Genomic DNA, 18,823 nt, shown 5'->3' on the forward strand with positions numbered 1-18,823 from the left:
CTTCTAACAGGCTTACAGAATCTGCTAGCCATGTTTTGCAGGTGGATTCCCCTTCTACATCACAGAAAGGGCATTAGAAGCAAGTACAGCATGGGACAGAGTTATACAGACATACAGCTGGGGAAGGGTATCATTACCCACGGAGCCTTCTATTATAAGTCAATCTCCCTAAACATCATTTCCTCCATTTCTATTTCTTTTTTTTTTCTTTTCTATTTTTTTCTTAAAGAGAGCTGCAGGAGTTTGATATTTTCTTGCAGTTTCCTTTTCCTGACTCTGTACAGGATGAGGTAGCTGTTTACTTTAAGGCTCAGGAGTCAGCCAGCATTGTATGAAAAGCTTTCCCACCAAAAAAAAAAAAAAAAAAAAAAAAACAAAAAAAACAGTAAAACAGGCCCCCTTTCCATGATGTTTAAGCAACGAGCTGAGCGAACAGGCTTGCTTGTGTGCTTGGCTGTTGTCCTGCCTCCTGTGGAAGGAGCCACTCACCCTGGTACTGGCAGACGGACACAAGGAGGCCATTCCAGGGGAGAGGGAGTCAAGGGCAGCATATGAAAGGGATCCTCATTGGTCCCTTCCCCGAGATGCTTCCATGGCTTCCTCTGCTATTCACCCAGGCATGAAATGAAATTCCCAACTTCAGTACAATTATCCAGAAAATGGGGAATAACCAAACTGTCAGAGGTGTGGAAGAAACTGCGCTACACCTGTAAGGTTGTTAGCACGGTATCTGAAGGTCACAAAGTCCTGGAGAGCACCGGAACAGAGACTGCCTGGGTTTGAGTCACAGTTCTACCACTTGTTAGCTGTGGGACCTTGGAGGAGTCATTCTACCTCCCTGCATCTCGTACCCACCTCTTACATCCAGTGCAAAAATTAATCATGGCTGGGCACAGTGGCGCATGCCTGTAATCCCAGCAGCTTGGGAAGCTGAGACATGAGGATCTCGAGTTCAAAGTCAGCCTTACCAACAGCGAGGCACTAAGCAACTCAGTGGGACCCTGTCTCTAAATAAAATACAAAATAGGGCTGGGGATGTGGCTCAGTGGTTGAGTGTCCCAAGTTCAATCCCTAGTGCCAAAAAAAAAAAAAAAAAGATGAATTAATCAATATATTTTTGTAACAGGCTTTTTAAAACAACAGGCATGTAATGAGTGCTATAAAACCGTCAGCTGCTATTGCTGGCTTGTAGAAAATATAAACATGAGCTGCTGTGATGGCAGCAAGGAGAGCAGTTATTTTCAACCAGTGGCAGGAAGAGGGGAGAGGGGTACAGCGAGGGCCCCTCCCTCATAAAGGATTTGCCAGAATCTGGAAAGAATACAGACGTGTACAGCTGAAAAGTTTATTTCATTTATAATTTTATAGGTGAAAATGGAAAGATGCCGTTGGTGTTCACCACACTCAGTGCCAAATGCAGCGTTTGCTACGTCTTGTTAGCTGTAAAACGTGGCTTAGAAAAATACTGAGAAACACCAAAGTTGTGGCAACCAGGAAGGATTTCTCTCCTAGTCAGAGCTGCGTGCTGAGGCTGGGCCTGGGCAGGGTTACTCCTTAAGAATTCTCGGCCATCAAGAGCAGGGCTCTAGGCCAGGCTGAAGGTGAACCTCCAGTCTGCAGCCCCATTGTGGCCTTGTCTTGGGAAAAGCCAAAGGCCTAGGCTTCATCCTTCCAGCTACACAGACCATGTGACCAGTTGCCACGCTTCCTGTCCTTGAGACAGCCCTCACTGCCAAAGACAACAGGAAAATCAAAACTTCAATAGCAACATCATGACAGCAGACATTGTCCTCAACCTCAGCTTTTATTAAAGTTAGGATTTTTTTTTGAGGGCATGTTATCTATTAAAATGTTAATGTCTGATATAGTTTGAATACTTTCATGGTCTCGTTCTCCTTTTCCCTTTATTGTAAAATATACTCATAGAAGAGCATGTAAACATATATGCATATTTTAAAGAATAATCAAGTAAATTCCCTTTTAGCCATGACCTACATTGACCAATCCCATGCCTGCTGTTCCCGGGAAGCCTTTCCCAACCTCTTTGATTACATCTTCCCCTCTCTGCCCCCACCTGGAGTAATCACCGGTCATCACTGTGTTGATTTCTTTCTAGTTTCATCACCTATATATTTAAGCCTAAATGATATGCTTAGCTTTGTCTGTTTGGGAACTTTTCTACCCATGGAATCATGCTGCACGTATCTTTCTGGGACTTACTTCTTTCGTTCTACCATTTGTCTGTGTGTCCCCCTTTTAATCACCAGTTCTTATGATTCAGGCCTCGATTTTTTTTTTTTTTTTTGGTACTGGGGATTGAACTCAGGAGCACTAGAACACTGAGCCACATCCCCAGCCCTATTTTATATTTCCAGGCCTCTATTCTTAAGGGATCCCTCTTTATCCTTTAAAAGACCTTGAAAAACATCCCTCAAACATTCTCCATATATCATGACACACAGCATTGTTTTCTCTAACAAATTGTCTGCCACATTTAGGTAGATAGTGGTCTGATTCCTGCTTTTTTTTTTCTTTCTTTTTTTTTAGTTGTAGATGGACACAATACTTGTATTTGTTTATTTTTATGTGGTTCCAGGGATCTAGCCCAGTGCCTCATGCATGCTAGGCAAGCGCTCTACCACTGAGCCACAACCCCGGCCCCCCTGCCTTTTTAATCCAAATTTTATTTCCTGACATCAAAGTGACATTTTTAAATTTAAAGATCAAAGAAACATGGTCAAACCTTTCAGATACCATCTTCCAAAATAGGTAACTTTTTCCCAAGAGCCACATTCTTGTTAATTTTGCAGTCTTTCTCTCTCATGAAGTCTAAATGGCCCTTTTGATGGAGGTGGAATTTTAAGTTTCACATTTTCACATTAACCTTTGAATAATTTGCATAGTTTTCAACATAGCTCTATAACTTTGTATCCTCCCCTGCATAAATGCTTATCTGCCTGGATCAGATAGGATTCTGACTCCCATTATTCTGCATACTGTTAGTATCATTTCCCAAAAGGGAGTAAGGCAAATCTGAATATCTGCATTTTATGGCAAAACTCAGTGTTTCAAGAATTAACACTTAGTTCAAAGAGCTAAACAGAACCCATCCTTCCTGGGACATTTAGATGCACAGGAATCAGTTTTGTGCCAGACGCATCTACCTATCATTTCAAATACCTGATGATTCCGGTTTATTCTGTCTATGCCATCCACAAGCTACTGACTTCCAGGATTGACTCACTGCCTACAGCATAGGTGCTCTGTGGTTCTCATGGTAATGGGCTAGTCCTCCCCTGAAGATTAATGTGGTTTTAAAGCAGCACAGACAATGCAAGGCCAGGGGGCTGCATAGGAGGATCTAAGCCATATAAACACCCACGTCTATCTCCACCAGAGGGCTGTTCCTTTCCACATGACAGGACTCCTCTGAACCAATCCCCTTGATCTGATGGGCTCTCACCCCTGTGTGTCTGAGGAGTAAGTAAGACCCAAGGACCTGTGAAAGAGTCCTTCCCATGTGACAGGAGTGGGTCCCTGAAAGAACAGCATGAGGTTCCTTGGTTTTCTCCAACTCATAGGAGTATGCCTACCTCCCAAGCCCACTCATCTCTCTTCTTTGATTCTAAAATAATTTCTGCATTGCTCATTTTCATACAGAATCATGTTTCATTCTCTGATCCACCTGGGCTAGCCTTACCTCCCTGGGTAGACCAGAAGTTCTACAGACAAGGACTGTGTCTCTTTCTATCTCGGGAATATCTGGTACTAAACTGAAGCTGCACCAGGAATACATACAATATTGACTGGTATATACTGAAGCAGAACTCTTTCTCTCAGATGGAAAGGGCCTATTCCAGGTGTCTTGCCTCTCCTGCTCTGTTCTTAAAACATCAGGGTTCAGTTACTCTGTCTAATACCTTGGCCACCCCATCCAGCAATATAATGGTCTTGCCAAACCAGGGAATTTTCTAGTGAATTCCTTTGTAAATGTATTATAGTAGGAGTTGGCTTTAGTAAGGTTAACAATTCACACCAAAGACAGATTTTTATTTTCAAGTTTTCTTCTATTGGATCCTATTTCTTTGTGAAGTTTAACTCCAGTTTACACATATCCAAAAAAAAAAAAAAAAATACTTCCCAACTCTCTAATAAACTCCCTGAAAGAAATTTTAAAAGCTGTGTAAATTAGATTGTGGAAGTCTTTTAACATTACTACCAATGTGTTTTATTTGGTTGTTGCTAATCTATTTATCAGAACACTCCTGCGCAGGTTGCTAGGGAACTAAGCTCATTAGACTGTGGAAGTATTTCAACATTTATAGCAATGTGTTTTATTTGGTTGTTGGTGTGTTTTTAGTGTTAACATTGATGAAGCCAAAAAGTGTTCATAAGTTAAAGCTTGATCAAGGAGGTTGGATTTAAGCTATTACTTGAAAAACAAAAAGCAACAAATTAGTATGGGTCAGATAAACAGTAATGGAAACAATGAGAACAAAGATCATTTTCCCCAACTATGCTGATCCACAGTACTCTACTGAACCTTCTAGTTACTTCTGGAGGACAAGGAAAGGCCAAATTCAGTCTCAGAGCTGCAGGCTCAGCTCTAAAAGCCAGAGCCAGGTAATGAGCTTAGTTCCCTAGCAACCTGCACGTGAGTGTCCCTGATAAATGGATTACACACAGCTGATGAATCCCAAGTGACTATGGTATCGGCCCCAAAGAGAAGTTGATTTGTACCTCCTAAGGGGGCCAACTGAGAAAATTCTTTTTGCCAGGGATCCATCCTGACATTCTTTCTGGAAAGTTGTGACAAAAACAAAATGTTCCAGTGCTCCAAAAGTGGGTGCTTCAACTTTCAATAGTGTCCTCCTAACAAGAAGGAGAGGGTCTGCTTTTCCTTCTTCTGCTTTCTCTGTACAACTTGGGCTGCCTAAAAAATCCTAGTCCTAAAGAGCATCCCAGGTACACGGGGCAACACTGCCTCCGTAGTCTGGTCATCCCACTGTAATCAACTGCCATTTTACTTACATGTCTTGAGATTTGGATTTGTGTTCATGACTTTTCAATCTAATCTGTTCTGGGCATTCAAACCAAATGAAGTTGCTGGAAGCCAATGAACTGGGTTTGAATCCAGGCTTGGCCACTTCCAATTGTGTGACTTCCCTGGGATAATAGTCCTACCTCATACAGTTGTTGTGGTGATTAAATGCTAATATATACAAAATGCTTGAAATTGAACGGAACACACACAGAGCACTATATAAGTTTTTGCCTCTATTATTATTATTGAGCCAAGGACAACACTGAAACAGATGACAATGACCAGCCACCTAGACGATCCTTCTCCCCTTCCAGAAATATCAGCAGCCTCTAAAGAAAACTACCAGGAGGGCAGCTTTGTCCACAGTGTTCTTAACTGGAACCTGTAACCATCTCCCCCACACTAAAGAACCAGTCCCAATACGTGACCTCCCTTAAGGACAGGAAGGAGACAGATTCCTGTAGGAATTCACTGGAATCTTGTGGATGAACCAAAGCATTCAGAGAAGCTGCAAGAAGCCACTGTTCTGGTGACTGACTTGTGCTAGCCCCAGTTCAAGCTACAGGTTGAGCAGTCAGAAGGACAAGCTACCTAGGGACACAGAGCCAAAGATGTGACCTTCACACTAACTAGTTACAGTTCTAAATTTATTAATAGATTTTTATAATTGAGAAACAGAATGTTCTAACACAGCATTCATGTTCTAGCTGGGTCTAACTTCTTCTGGGAAGGGGCTAGCCCTTAGTCATTTCTTACTTCATGCCCCCCCTCACCAAGCACTTGTGAGATGACTAGATGACTGAGGGGTTAGACAATGTGGGCGAAGAGGACCACGGCAAAGCTCTTACTCCAATTGGGGCCTATCTGCATAAAGGACATTGAAACTGTTACTGGATAAGACAGAAACTAAAAGATTTTGTGCCCATCGTGTTGTAGAAACTGTTGTGCTTTAATGAGACAGTTTTAATACCTTTGGATGGATCTTCTGAGATAGGCCCATTAGTCTTTGAAGCTGTTTGACAGCTGGGAGCCGTGGGACACACCTGTATTCCCAGTTACTCTGAAGCTGAGACAGGAAGATTTCAAATCCCAGACTAGCTAGGGCAACTTAGTGAGAGCCTGTCTCAAAAAATAAAAAATAAAAATAAATAAATAAAGGGCTGAGAGTGTAGCTCAGTGGTAGATCAGTTAGCCCAGCCTGTGTGAGGTCCTGCGTTTAATCCTTAGTACAGTCAAGAAAAAAGAAAAAAAAAATAGGGGCTGGGCTTGTGGCTCAGTGGTAGGGCACTTACCTAGCACGTGTGAGGCACTGGGCTTGATCCTCAGCACCACATAAAAAATAAATAAATAAAATAAAGGTATTGTATCCATCTACAACTAAAAAAGAAATTTTAAAAGAAAAAAAAGAGTGTTGACTGGGGCCAAGAACCTGAACAGACACTCCTCAGAAGAATATATATAAACAATCAACAAATATATAAAAAAATGCTCATCATCTCTAGCAATCAGAGAAATGCAAATCAAAACCACTCTAAGATTTCATCTCACTCCAGTCAGAATGGCAGCCATTATGAAGACAAACAACAATAAGTGTTGGCGAGGATGTGGGGAAAAAGGTACACTCATACATTGCTGGTGGGACTGCAAATTGCTACAGCCAATATGGAAAACAGTATGGAGATTCCCTGGTAATCTGGGAATGGAACTACCATTTGACCCAGCTATCATTCTTCTCAGTCTAAGCTCAAAGAACTTAAAAACAGCATACTACAGGGACACAGCCACATCAATGTTTATAGCAGCACAATTCACAATAGCTAAACTGTGGAGCCAACCTAGATGCCCTTCAGTGGATGAATGGATAAAAAATATGTGGCATATATATACAATGGAATATTACTCAGCAATAAAAGAGAATAAAATCATGGCATTTGCAGGTAAATGGATGGCGTTGAAGAAGATGATGCTAAGTGAAGTTAGCCAACCCCCCAAAAACAAATGCCGAATGTTTTCTCTGATATAAGGAGGCTGCCTCATAGTGGGGTAGGGAGGGGAAACAGGAGACGAATAGATGAATTCTAGATAGGGAAGAGGGGGGACAGAGAAAGGGAGGAGGCAGGGGATTAGCAAGGATGGTGGAATGTGATGGACATCATTATCCAAAGTACATGTGTGAAGACACGAATTGGGTGTCAACCTACTTTATATACAAACGGAGATATGAAAAATCGTGGTATATATGTGTAATAAGAATTGTAATGCATTCCGCTGTCATGTATTTAAAAAAATAAAATCAATTTAAAAATTTTTAAAAAATAAAATTAAAAGAAAAAAAGAAAGAGTGCTGAGTTTGTAACCTGGTGTGTAGAATGACAGTCTTGCAACCCTCAAGCTGTTGATCAGGGGAGGAGCATTTACTGAAGTGAGCTTTGAAAAAGGAGCACTGGGCAGAAGCTCTGCTCACTAATGTCATCGTCATCTTTATCTCATCAGCAACCGCTGCACCTGGCCTGGTCTCCTGTGGCTCCCACTGAGTCGCACGTTCACAGGTCTTTAGCATCAGATTCTGGGGGGGCATCTTATAAACCCCAGAGTCTGAACTCTCATGGGTCCCCCCCCTGCAGATCGATAGAGCACTCGTAAACTCCCAGGGCGCAATGGCCGTACCCCCCACCTGGCAAGATTCCCAGTGAGAGCAGGAAGGGTTATCTGAAGTACCAGAGACCACGGGAACAAAAAGTTCAGGTTCTAGGAGGAAGGCCACTCCAGCTGAGTGATTTCAATACACGAGGTAGAAGCTTCTCCAGAAAAGGCCACGTGACTTTCCCTGTGGAAAACATCTGACCGCAGTCTAAAAATAGACACGCTAAAATCCTGAAACCCAATAGATGGCGGGTGTTGGGAAGAGATTGGGAGGTCTGACGTCAGCCACGAGGAAACTGGCTTTGTTTGGTGAACGGGTTAGATAACTTGGACCTCTGGTTTTAGATTTCAAGATGAAACTTTTTATTCAGATTGGATCATTATGTACCCATTGAACAGTGAGCAAATGACACCTTAGGACGGGAGCAGGTCACTTACTGCCACTGGCGGTGATCTAAGTCCCTATTTCTAATCTGTCCAGGGCTCCCTAGTCAATATTTTCTAGAGTACTCTGCTTTCCCCGTCAGCAGGCTGGCCTTTCCAGATGCAAGAAGAGAAATGTCTCCGTCACTTCCTTTGAAGCCTTCTGCACAGCCTCGATATTCCTGGGTTCCTAAAACTACCTCCTGGCCCTTCTCTCTGCATCTTTCCCTTTCATCCCTGCTCCACAGAGCTGGCCCATGCACTAAAGCAGCACTTCCTATATGCCTTCAAGAAGTCCTCTTCCAAAGTAAGCCCAGACGCCTGGCCCGACACTGTCACAATGCCACCACACTCAGCCAGAATCTCCTCCCAGAGTTGTCTTTCTCACCACTTGCCAGCGTGAGCCTCCTGTTCCAGCACATTCTGGCGTTAGGAATCCATTCCCGCAGACTCCTCCCTCTCTGAACCTTCTGTGCCCCTTCTCCTCCCCTACCCAGTCACAGGGGACAGAGCATGTGTCTCATCCACTCTTCCCCATAGTGGCCCTTCTCTCCCCCAGGAGGCAAGGGTGGGGATTACTGATGTGAATCCCAGCTCTCTCATTTGCCTCTGTGTCATCCTGACCAAGTGGCTGAGCCTCCCTGGTCTCAGTTTCCTCATCTGACCAAAGAACTGGCAACAAAACCCATACCCCCTGGGACTTAGAGAAGACTTATGAAATTAGCTCTGCACAAGCCTTGTCACTTAATAGGTGCTCAGTAAGTGTAAGACTGTCCTTTCTTTTTACACATACAGCCTTTATTCCAAGTCACTGTTTGCTATATCTCATGGCATTTCTTCTTGAACATAGGAGTCCCTGTCCCAGTCATCTCCCAGTGGCACTTAAGAATGTTCTGATACAGAGTGGATTCCATGATCAACGGAGTGGTGTCATATCCCAGTCACATTCTCTCTATCATAGGCTTCTCTAACTGTCAGAGTGGGTCCTCACTTTTAGTTAGTGATGCGATCAGATGAAAGAGCGCTCCTGCTGAACATGAGAAAGGCATCTGCTTCCAAAATCCCATCTCTACCCGGCTTTCCGGAACGTACCCATTTTAATGAAAACCGACAAGAAATGATACCACATATATAATCAGATTATATACTGGTAGGTAAAAATAAACACCAGCCGGGTAGGATAGTGCGCTCCTGTAATCCCAGCAGCTCCGGAGGCTAAGGGAGGAGGATTGTGAGTTCAAAGCCAGCCTCAGCAGTTTAACAAGGCCCCAAGAAACTTAGTGAGATCCTGTCTCAAAAAACAAAATAGACAGGGGATGTGACTCAATGGTTGAGCGCCTCTGGGTTTAATCCCCCGTACCAAGAAATAAAAAGACCCAGGCTGGTCTGTCACTTACAGCTGTGATAGTTTTAAACGTTTTATTCAAGGTGAAATCCTTTCTTTAAATATTATCTTTCTCGGAACACTGACACGGGAAGCCGGGAGGAGTGGGGCTACCCTGCTGGATGGAGGAGGCAGAGGGTGGAGTCCCAGTCTAGCATCCACAGGGCGTGTGTGTCTACATACATGTCCACAAACACATGCGCGCGCGCGCACACACACACACACACACACACACACACACACACAGCAGCAGCAACTGAGGGACTCCATAAAACCCAACTTGAAAACCAGCAGCTCTAGAAGAATTAGCCATAGTTGAGGGGGCTGAGCCGACACACAGGATGAGACTCCTGTGCCCAGGCCCCCTTTCTCCTCCCTCGTCTCTTGCAATTTCAGAAAATGAAAATATTTCAAGGAACAAGGCTGACCCGCTACTCTCACCGGCTTAAGGCGCATTAATTGTGGGTTGTTTTTTTCATTCCAATCTCATTTGAGTCCAAGGAAAACTAAGCCTTCCCCTCCAATCCTTTCTCTGTGGTACAGTAAGTGGGGACTTGGGAGAAGGGATCTGGGGGTGAGACTATGAGAGGTAGAGAACTGGACAGGAGGGAAGAGTCGGGAGCAGAAAAACAGTGTGAACAACAAAGGCTGCTGGGAAACCTTAATTCCAATCTGGGTTCTGTTATAAACAAGTTATGAGACCTCACGGGGCTTCAGTTTTCTCAACTATAAAAAGGAGGGACCACTAATGATTAGGGAAATTGAGACATCAGCTCACACCTATCAGGATGGCTACTGCCCAAACAGAAAAGCAAAGAAAACAATAACAACAACAAAAAAAACCCAGAAAGTCACACATGTTGCCAAGGTAGTGGAGAAATTGGGATCCTTATCACTTCACATCCACTGGAGGCAAAATGGTACAGACACAGTGGAAAATAGGGCTACGGTGTGATTCAGGAGTCTCACTTCAAGGCATACAGGCAAAAGAACTGAAAGCAAGATCACCAAGGGATACATGGACACACATTTCACAGCATTATGTGTAATACCTAAAATGAAATCCAAGTATCTGTCAGTGGATGAACAGATGTATAAAATGTGGTATAGACAAACAATGGAATATTATTTGGCCTTTAAAAAGGAAATTCCAACACAAACCACAACAGGGATGGATCTTAAAGACACTATGCTAAGAAACTAAGCCAGTCACAAAAAGATAACTACTGTATAACTCCATCTGAATGAAGCATTTGGAATAGTTGTTGCAGGGGCAGGTGGGAGGGAGGGAGGATGAGGAGTTCTTGTTTAGTGAGTATGGAGTTTCTATTTTACAAGATGCAAAGGGCTGGTGGTGACGGTTGCACAATATGATGAATGCACTTTATCCCACTGCAAGTGAGTTAATAGTTAAGAGGGTAAATATTAGGTGTATTTTGCCACAATTTAAAAAAATGTAAATAGAAAAGAAAGTGCCCATACTTTGTAGAGAGACTACTTGGTAAATGAGAGGTGACTGATAGAAGTGAAGGCATTTTTAAAAGCAACTGACCTATTCGAATGCAAGGTTTCCTCATAAGCAAAGTGAGCAGAGGCAACAACATCTAGATAAAGAGCCAGCACTCCTCCTTGTCTGCACCAAGCCAGGACAGGACTGTCAATCTACTCCACAGCCTGCCTCTTCAGAATGAACTCCAGAATGCTCTCAGACCCAGTGAAGGCCTGCTGCCGCTCCTTGAGGCCTCCTTGGTTGGGAAAGCCTGTGGTGTTTCTCTGCAGGAAAGTTCCTGGCCTGTCAATGGCTCCCCATGGAGATCCCCCATCACACTCTCATCCTCCAGTGCCCCCAGGACACCAAGCTGTCCCAGACTCTAGCCATAGGCCCTCTCATCAGAATTTTGTTCTGCTACATGAGTTTGCAGGGCACGGGCCTTCAGTGGCAGGTGTCAGCTGGCTGATGGGACAACAGTGCCGGTGTCCAGCCCACTACGGGGCAAGGATGGTCTTCAGCAGCCATGGGTAGAACTTCTAGGAGTCTGACTCACTTGGATAAAAGCGATTCGGGGTGTGCGGGGGTGCTGGGGTTGTGGCTCAGTGATAGAGCGCTTGCCTAGCACGAGCGAGATACTGGGTTCAACCCCTAGCACCATATAAAAAATACTAAATAAAAGTATTGTGTCCATCTACAACTAAAAATAAATAAATAGATAAAGTCCCCATCAATGAGAAGCCTGTAGCAGCCCCCAGGACTCATTCCACGGGACTCTGTTAGAAATTACTGACACCATCTCCATATGAAATCTTTTCGTGGCAAGCACATGGATCCTTGGGCAGCTGCCTAATCCACAGACGAGCTGGTGGCTCTGCACATCTCCATGTATTCTCCCAGGCACGCACCACATGGGGTCAAAACCCTTCACACTCTTCAAGGTCAGTAGGAAAGCCGCCCTACTTCCTGGGCTCCTTCAGTTCTCTCTGCCATCTCCATCTCATTAAAAAAAAAAAAAAAAAAAAAAAAAACTACCAACAGCTTTTTTTTTTTTTTTTTTTGGATTTGCTGTTCTTCTATGTGAATATTCCAAACACACACCGGAGTTCCTTGAAACTATAATTTTTCTCCTACACTGTCAGCAATCCTCAGCAGCTCTCCCCCTGCTCACAAGGGTCATTCAATCGCATTTTGAAAAATGTCTCCAGTTGATTTTAAAGATTTTCTGTGCTGCGCTTCCCCCTAGGACTGGCTGGCCCAGGGAGATCCTGCAGGAGTCCTGTATCCTCTGCAGGGAAACTCTCCAGGATTTGGCTTCCCAGGCCTGGCAGGAAATGCCAGAGGGTGGGGGATGGTAGGACTGTATGGAGCTCCCAAGTTTTACAGAGGACAAATCATGGGTGGAATTATTCAAGGCAGGTTTTGTGGGATCCAGTTGGAGGGGACGGTTTCGCAACGAAGATCATAAAATACAAATACACAGAATCTGAAAATGCCTGGGAATTTTATTTCCTGTAACAACAAAATAAACAAAACAAATCTACCTCTCTGTGGCTTTCCTATCCCTCACAGTCAGTGGGTGAACGGAACCAGGATAGACAATTCCTGAAATCACTTATCGGGCTGAATCTGACCTGACCAAGCCCATGACTTTCCGAGTCCAGCAGTGTGCCTCCGCACAACAAGAGGGCTCCCTATACTACGTGTCCTCTCAGTATCCCATCTCATAGAGGCAGGAATTTTTCCCCTTATTTTCTAAATACCCTTGCTTTCTTCCTCGCCCTTCCTCATATCATTTCCTTGGAAGAAGCAGGATCCAGGGATGGTGAGTTCCAGCACTGGAAATAAAATGGACGTAAGATCCAGGGATAACTTCTAGGTTTTAGCAGCCATCTCCTGGCCTTATCCACTTCCAAATGTTACCCATGCTTCAGGGACCAGGTGAGGTTCTACCTCTGCCAGGAAGCTTTCCTTGCTGCCTTCTGCAGAACCTGAGATGAATCTACATGGCTCCCCCGGCACAGCTGCCATGCTGTGGAACGTCACTCTTAACTGGCCAGTGGGTACACAGCCACACAATCTCTGTGAATTTAGAGGTGACATGTTTTAGCTCTGTAGTCTCAGAATCTAGGACTGGGCCTAGCACATGGTAGATGCTCGATAAATACTTTCTATTCATTGAAATAATTAAAGCCCATAACTTTTTTCTTAAGCAAGAAAACAGTTGTGTGAGAGACAGGGAGAAAAGTGAACCGCTCCTGACAATAGCTTAATGTTACCCATTTAAAAGTCATCTGGTGCCTGCAATCCCAGTGGCTCAGGAGGCTGAGGCAGGAGGATTGCGAGTTCAAAGCTAGCCTCAGCAACAGTGAGGTGCTAAGCAATTCAGTGAGATCCTGTCTCTAAATAAAAAACAAAAGGGGCTGGGGATGTGGCTCCGTGAACAAGAACCCCTGGGTTCCATCTCTAGTACCAAAAAATAAAACAAAATGAAATAAAAATATGACTACTGGTCACCATAGGAAAGGTCAAAGTTTTTAAAAGTTAGACTAGGGGGTCTATAAGATAATTCTTCATGAGGTTCCCTTCCTTAGTTCATCAAGGTTATTCAGTGGGGTTAAATTATGATGTGTTTTTTAAAAATTAGATGAATCCACATGAGTTAGGTAAAGGTGTCCTACTGAGTTGCCATACATGGGGGAGGGGACCAAGCTGCTCCTGTAACCGTGGCTTCCTGGCACTGACCTGAAGAACCATTAAACCTCAAAACTACAGTTTCTTCTCCTCCCAATCCTCATCCTCCATCACCCAGACTCTAAAATCCAGTTTTATTACTCCTTTGCCGCAGACAAAGGGGTCATTCCTCCATGGGGTCAGTCAATATCATCTTGTGTTTGGAACTGCCTCACAGTGAGGACCTTGGCCTTGATCTTCTGCAGTGCAGAGAGGACACACTGCCGGCACTAAAGCCACTACCCATTCCTCTCCTCCTCATTCACCATGGTGACCTTCAACTGTGGCTTCCCAAGATCCACCACATTCAGGGGCTTCAGAATCCTCACGAGTGGGTGGACTCCTCCCAGGACGCTGGACCTTTGGGCAGTGTGTTCAAAGAAAGAATGCCAGTGTGGCGCCTTGCCGAGAAGTAACGTTAGGCAGGTGGGAGAGGTGTCCTCAGGGGCAGCGAGGCAGATGAGTTCCCTCCTAGAAGGAATACCACACTGGCCCAGGCAGAAGAAAGTAGCACTCTGATACCACAGCAAGGCCACACTGGAGTGGGACCTCAGAGGCCAAATGAGATGCCAGGTCTGACTGTGCCAGTGTGGAGGGGCTCCAGGCAAAAGACTTGAACTTTTTTGGGCATGGTGGTGCAGACTTGTCGTCCCATCTACTTGGGAGGCTAAAGCAGGAGGACTGCAAGTTCAAGTTTAGCCTGGGCAAACTTAGTGAGACCCTGTCTCAAAATAAAATGACAAGAGCTGGGGTGTCACTCGGTGGTAGAGCACCCCTGGGTTCTATCTCCAGTACATCACTCCCCACCAAAAAAAAAAAAACAGACTTATTTTCCCAAGTCTGATTCTGATAGCACCAGCCAGTGTAAGATCCTGTGATCAGTACCAAGAAAATAAAGATAAATGGATATCGTACATTTCTCATAAATCAAGAACTAAGCTGTAGTGGAGAAAAAAGAAAGTTAGCCTCCATCATTGAGGCTCTATCACCATCTTGGACTCTCGTTTGTACATACACATGCACTCACGCTGACCTGGCACTGTTGGGTATCCCAAAACAGAGCAAAAACAAGGGTGGCCACTGAGTCCTAAAAAGGAGTAGATTTTTATTCATCAGGGTCTTTGTTGTTTCATAGGATATACACACACACACACACACACACACACACACACACACACCTTTGGAGGATGAGCAGAATGAGATTTTTCAGAAGCTATTTCATATTCTTCTAAGAGATCTGAGAAATAGGACAAATTCCATTAGATCAGTATTTCTCACTGTGCATTAGGTGTGTGTGTGTGTGTGTGTGTGTGTGTGTGTGTGTGTGTGAGAGAGAGAGAGAGAGAGAGAGAGAGAGAGAGAGAGAGATGGGATTTGGGATCAGATCGGTTGGGAAATAATAGATTAAACAAAGGTAATCTTTTTCTTTTTTCACTGTAGATCTTCTCAGAAACTCCAATAAGCAAATATGTGTGGAGACTCCACAAGAGAGATCCAAATTGCAATGTCCCCCTCTATGGCCACAGAGTCCTTCATGCTTACAGTTTCTCAAGTGATTGGGGTTCTGGGAAACAGCCTTTGGGAAATTGCAAACCAAAGAGATTGTAAAATTCCTGAGATCAGAGACTGGGTCTTGTTTACCACTGTATCTTTAGCACCTGACACAATACTAGATACATGAGAAAGATTCAATCAAATAAAAAAAAATTCTGTAGGAGTAATTGTTGAATTCTAAGTGGGAAGACTGGCATTTGCAACAGCAGGGTGGTAAGAGTATATCAAAGAGCCAAAACCCCTCCCCATGTTGCCAGCCTTCACTGTCTGGGCTCCAGACTGGTATAGATAGGAGTTCGGGATTTGGTCATTTTTGTTTTCTAAAGAAGCTAAACATTGGAAATCCATAATGTATCCATAGAAAACTTTAACCTGCCCCTTTTCCCACAGAAAAGAATAATAAAATAGGAGCTTCACGAAGAATGTGAGGGTTCCTTCTCTTTGTTAAGCTTAAGTACCAAATCAGAGATCAGACTCTGACTGTCTCGTTTCTCCACTGCCACCTTCTGGTCCTCAGGCACCTACAGAGTGAATCTAAAAATGCCACCTAACATCTGCATTTCACTGTGGAATTTTAAGCAACTATTTACATCCTTTGCCTCCTATGACGTTACACAAGTTACTCTTTTTTCTTTTGACCAGAAAGCAAAACAGAAGATAAGTGATTCAACGAGTGACAGAAAGTCAGGAGCTGAGCAAGGCTACATCACACTTGTTGGTTTTTCAATGAGCAAATATTGGGTTTAGCCATGGGCTTTGTCCAGCTTCATCTGCAAGGAGTTCTACCAGTCCCAATCCTCATCCTCCCAGGACCCAGACCCTAAAATCCTTCATAAGCACAACCTTGAATAGAAAATCCTGTGTCCATAAAAAGAAGATGGTGTTCAAATATACTGATCTCTTCAAGGGTAAAACATGTTTCACCTTACAAAGTCTTTCAGGGAAGAACGCAGAAGGTCTAAAATGGATACTTTACCTGACAGTCCAGATACCAATGTCCTACAGTACTTCCCCAAGATGGCGGCCAGCTAGCTTCTTGGTAAACGTACCTTGGTCTGGAAGCAGCAATAGAGTTGGGTTAGGTATGGGTGTTTCCGTGCCAGTGCCAAAATCCTCTTCTCTGTCATCGTGCAGTCTACATCATCGTCCTGAAGGATGACATCCTTCTTTAAGACTTTCACAGCATATACTTCATCTTTGCCCTTGAGTTCCGCCAACATGACCTATAATCAATCAAAATCATCCCCATCACTACGTGTATGTGAAATCAAAGGCAGAACACAAGTTAATACCAAATACTTTAAAAACTTATTTTTAAATTTAATTTAAAATAGTATTCCATAATTTTACTCTTCTTTAAAGCTGAGTAAATTCCATCGAGTATATATACCACATTTTTAAAATTTATTCATCTATGGAGGGACACTTAGGTTGGTTCCATAGTCTAGCTGCTATAAACATTGATGTGGCTGCATTACTATAGTATGCTGATTTTAAGTCCTTTGGGTATAAACAAAGGAGTGGGATAGCTGGGTCAAATGGTGGTTCCATTCCCAATTCTCTGAGGAATCCCCAGACTGCTTTCCATAGTGTTTGCACCAATTTGCAGTCCCATCAGCAATGTATAAGTGTACCTTTTTCACCACATCCTCACCAACATTTATTGTTGCCTGTATTCTTGATGATTGCCATTCTGACAGGAGTGAGATGAAATCTTAGTGTAGTTTTGATTTGCATTTCTCTAATTGCTAGAGATGTTGAACACATTTTCATATATATGTTGATCAATTGTATTTCTTCTTCTGTGAAGTGTCTGTTCATTAGCCCATTTATTGATTGGGTTATTTGGGGTTTTTTGGTGCTAAGTTTTTTGAGTTCTTTATATATCCTAGAGATTAATGTTTCATCTGAGGTGGAGGTGGTAAAGATTTTCTCCCAATCTATAGGCTCTCTCCTCACTTTATTGTTTCCTTTGCTGAGAAAAAGCTTTTTAATTTGAATCCATTCCACTTATTAATTCTTGATTTTACTTCTTGAGCTTTAGGAGTCTTGTTAAGGAAGTCAGATCCTAGGCCAACGTGGTGAATATTTGGGCCTATTTTTCCTTCTGTTAGGCGCAGGATCTCTGTTCTAGTGCCTAAGTCTTTGATCCACTTTGTGTTGATCTTTGTGCAGGGTGAGAGATAGAGGTTTAATTTCATTTTGCTACATATGGATTTCCAGTTTTGCCAGCGCCATTTATTGAATAGACTATCTTTTCTTCAGTGAATGTTTTTGGCACCTTTGTCTAATATGATATAACCATATTTATGTGGGTTTGGCTCTGTGTCCTCTATTCTGTACCATTGGTTTACATGTCTATTTTTATTACTATAGCTCTGTAGTATAGTTTAAGGTCTGGTATTGTGATGCCTCCTACTCAGCTTTAAAGAAGAGTAAAATTATGGAATTTGCCAGTAAATGGTTGGAGTTGGAGAATATCATGCTAAGTGAAATAAGCTAATCCCACAAAACCAAAGGCCAAATGTTTTCTCTAATATGCAGATGCTAATTCACAGTAAGGAGGGGGCACTAGAGAAGAACAGCATTATCTTAGATTAGGTAGAGGGAAGTGATGGGAGGGCAGGGGAAGGATACAGAAATAGGAAAGATAGTAGAATGAAATTATATCCCATCTATGTATATCAAAGTGCATAAATGCATTCTACTAACATGAATAACTAATTAAAACAAATTAAATTTTTTTTAATTTTATAATTTAAGACACATTTAAAATAAAATAATTAAAAGTTTAAAAAAAAGATATTATGACTGCATTGAAAAATGTTTAGGGGGCTGGGGCTGTAGATTAGAAGTAGAGTGCGTGTCTGGCAAGTGCAAGGCACTGGGTTCAATTCCACTGCAAATAAAATAAAATAAAAAGTGAAAAGAAATGTTAAGGAAAAACACCGATCCTAATATAACTACTACAACTCACTGGCCTGTACAAGGAAAGTAGAGAAGCTTAATTCACATCTGTTATGTGATGATTCAGACATACTGTAATATTTGCAATTATGATATGGCAAATATAGGGTTGTCCTTTTTAAGAAAAACATTAATTCATAAGCATTTTCTGCAGAGTCTTCATCATTATCACAGTTACTGTTACTCAGTTCAAAGTATATATATTCCACAATTTACTTAGTTATCTCCCTCATATTAGAAACTTATTATATCTAATTATTAAATATTATATAAGGTATACTAAGTATTTTTGTACATGATTTTTTAAATATCTTGCATTACATCCTTACGATAGACATTTTTAAAAGCAGATTAATGATTAGATATTTTTCACGTTTTCTCACTAATTTTTAAAAAGGATGGCTAGCAACACGCTGCTAGCCATGTAGAAGAATTTTCATCTCATGGTGACATTGTGACATTGCATGTTTTCACTTAAAATGTCTTTTTCTTGGGCTGGGTTGTGGCTCAGCGGTAGAGCGCTCGCCTCCCATGTGCGAGACCCTGGGTTCGATCTTCAGCGAAATAAAGGTATTGTATCCAACTA

At 42.8% G+C, this 18,823-nt stretch overlaps 1 protein-coding gene across 3 annotated transcripts in view; it reads right to left on the reverse strand.

Moving 5' to 3' along the window:
- The window catches only part of Prkce (protein kinase C epsilon), a 476,126-nt gene that overhangs the window by 139,404 nt on the left and 317,899 nt on the right, over positions 1 to 18,823 (reverse strand). For all 3 annotated transcript variants that reach the window (XM_005324505.4, XM_021725840.3, XM_021725839.2), the window contains exon 10: positions 16,320 to 16,493. In XM_005324505.4, coding sequence (XP_005324562.2) covers positions 16,320 to 16,493 — 174 coding nt within the window. The remainder of the gene's footprint in view (positions 1 to 16,319; positions 16,494 to 18,823) is intronic.

This window comes from Ictidomys tridecemlineatus, chromosome 12 (genome assembly GCF_052094955.1).
Source record: "Ictidomys tridecemlineatus isolate mIctTri1 chromosome 12, mIctTri1.hap1, whole genome shotgun sequence".
Classification (NCBI taxonomy): Eukaryota; Metazoa; Chordata; class Mammalia; order Rodentia; family Sciuridae; genus Ictidomys; species Ictidomys tridecemlineatus.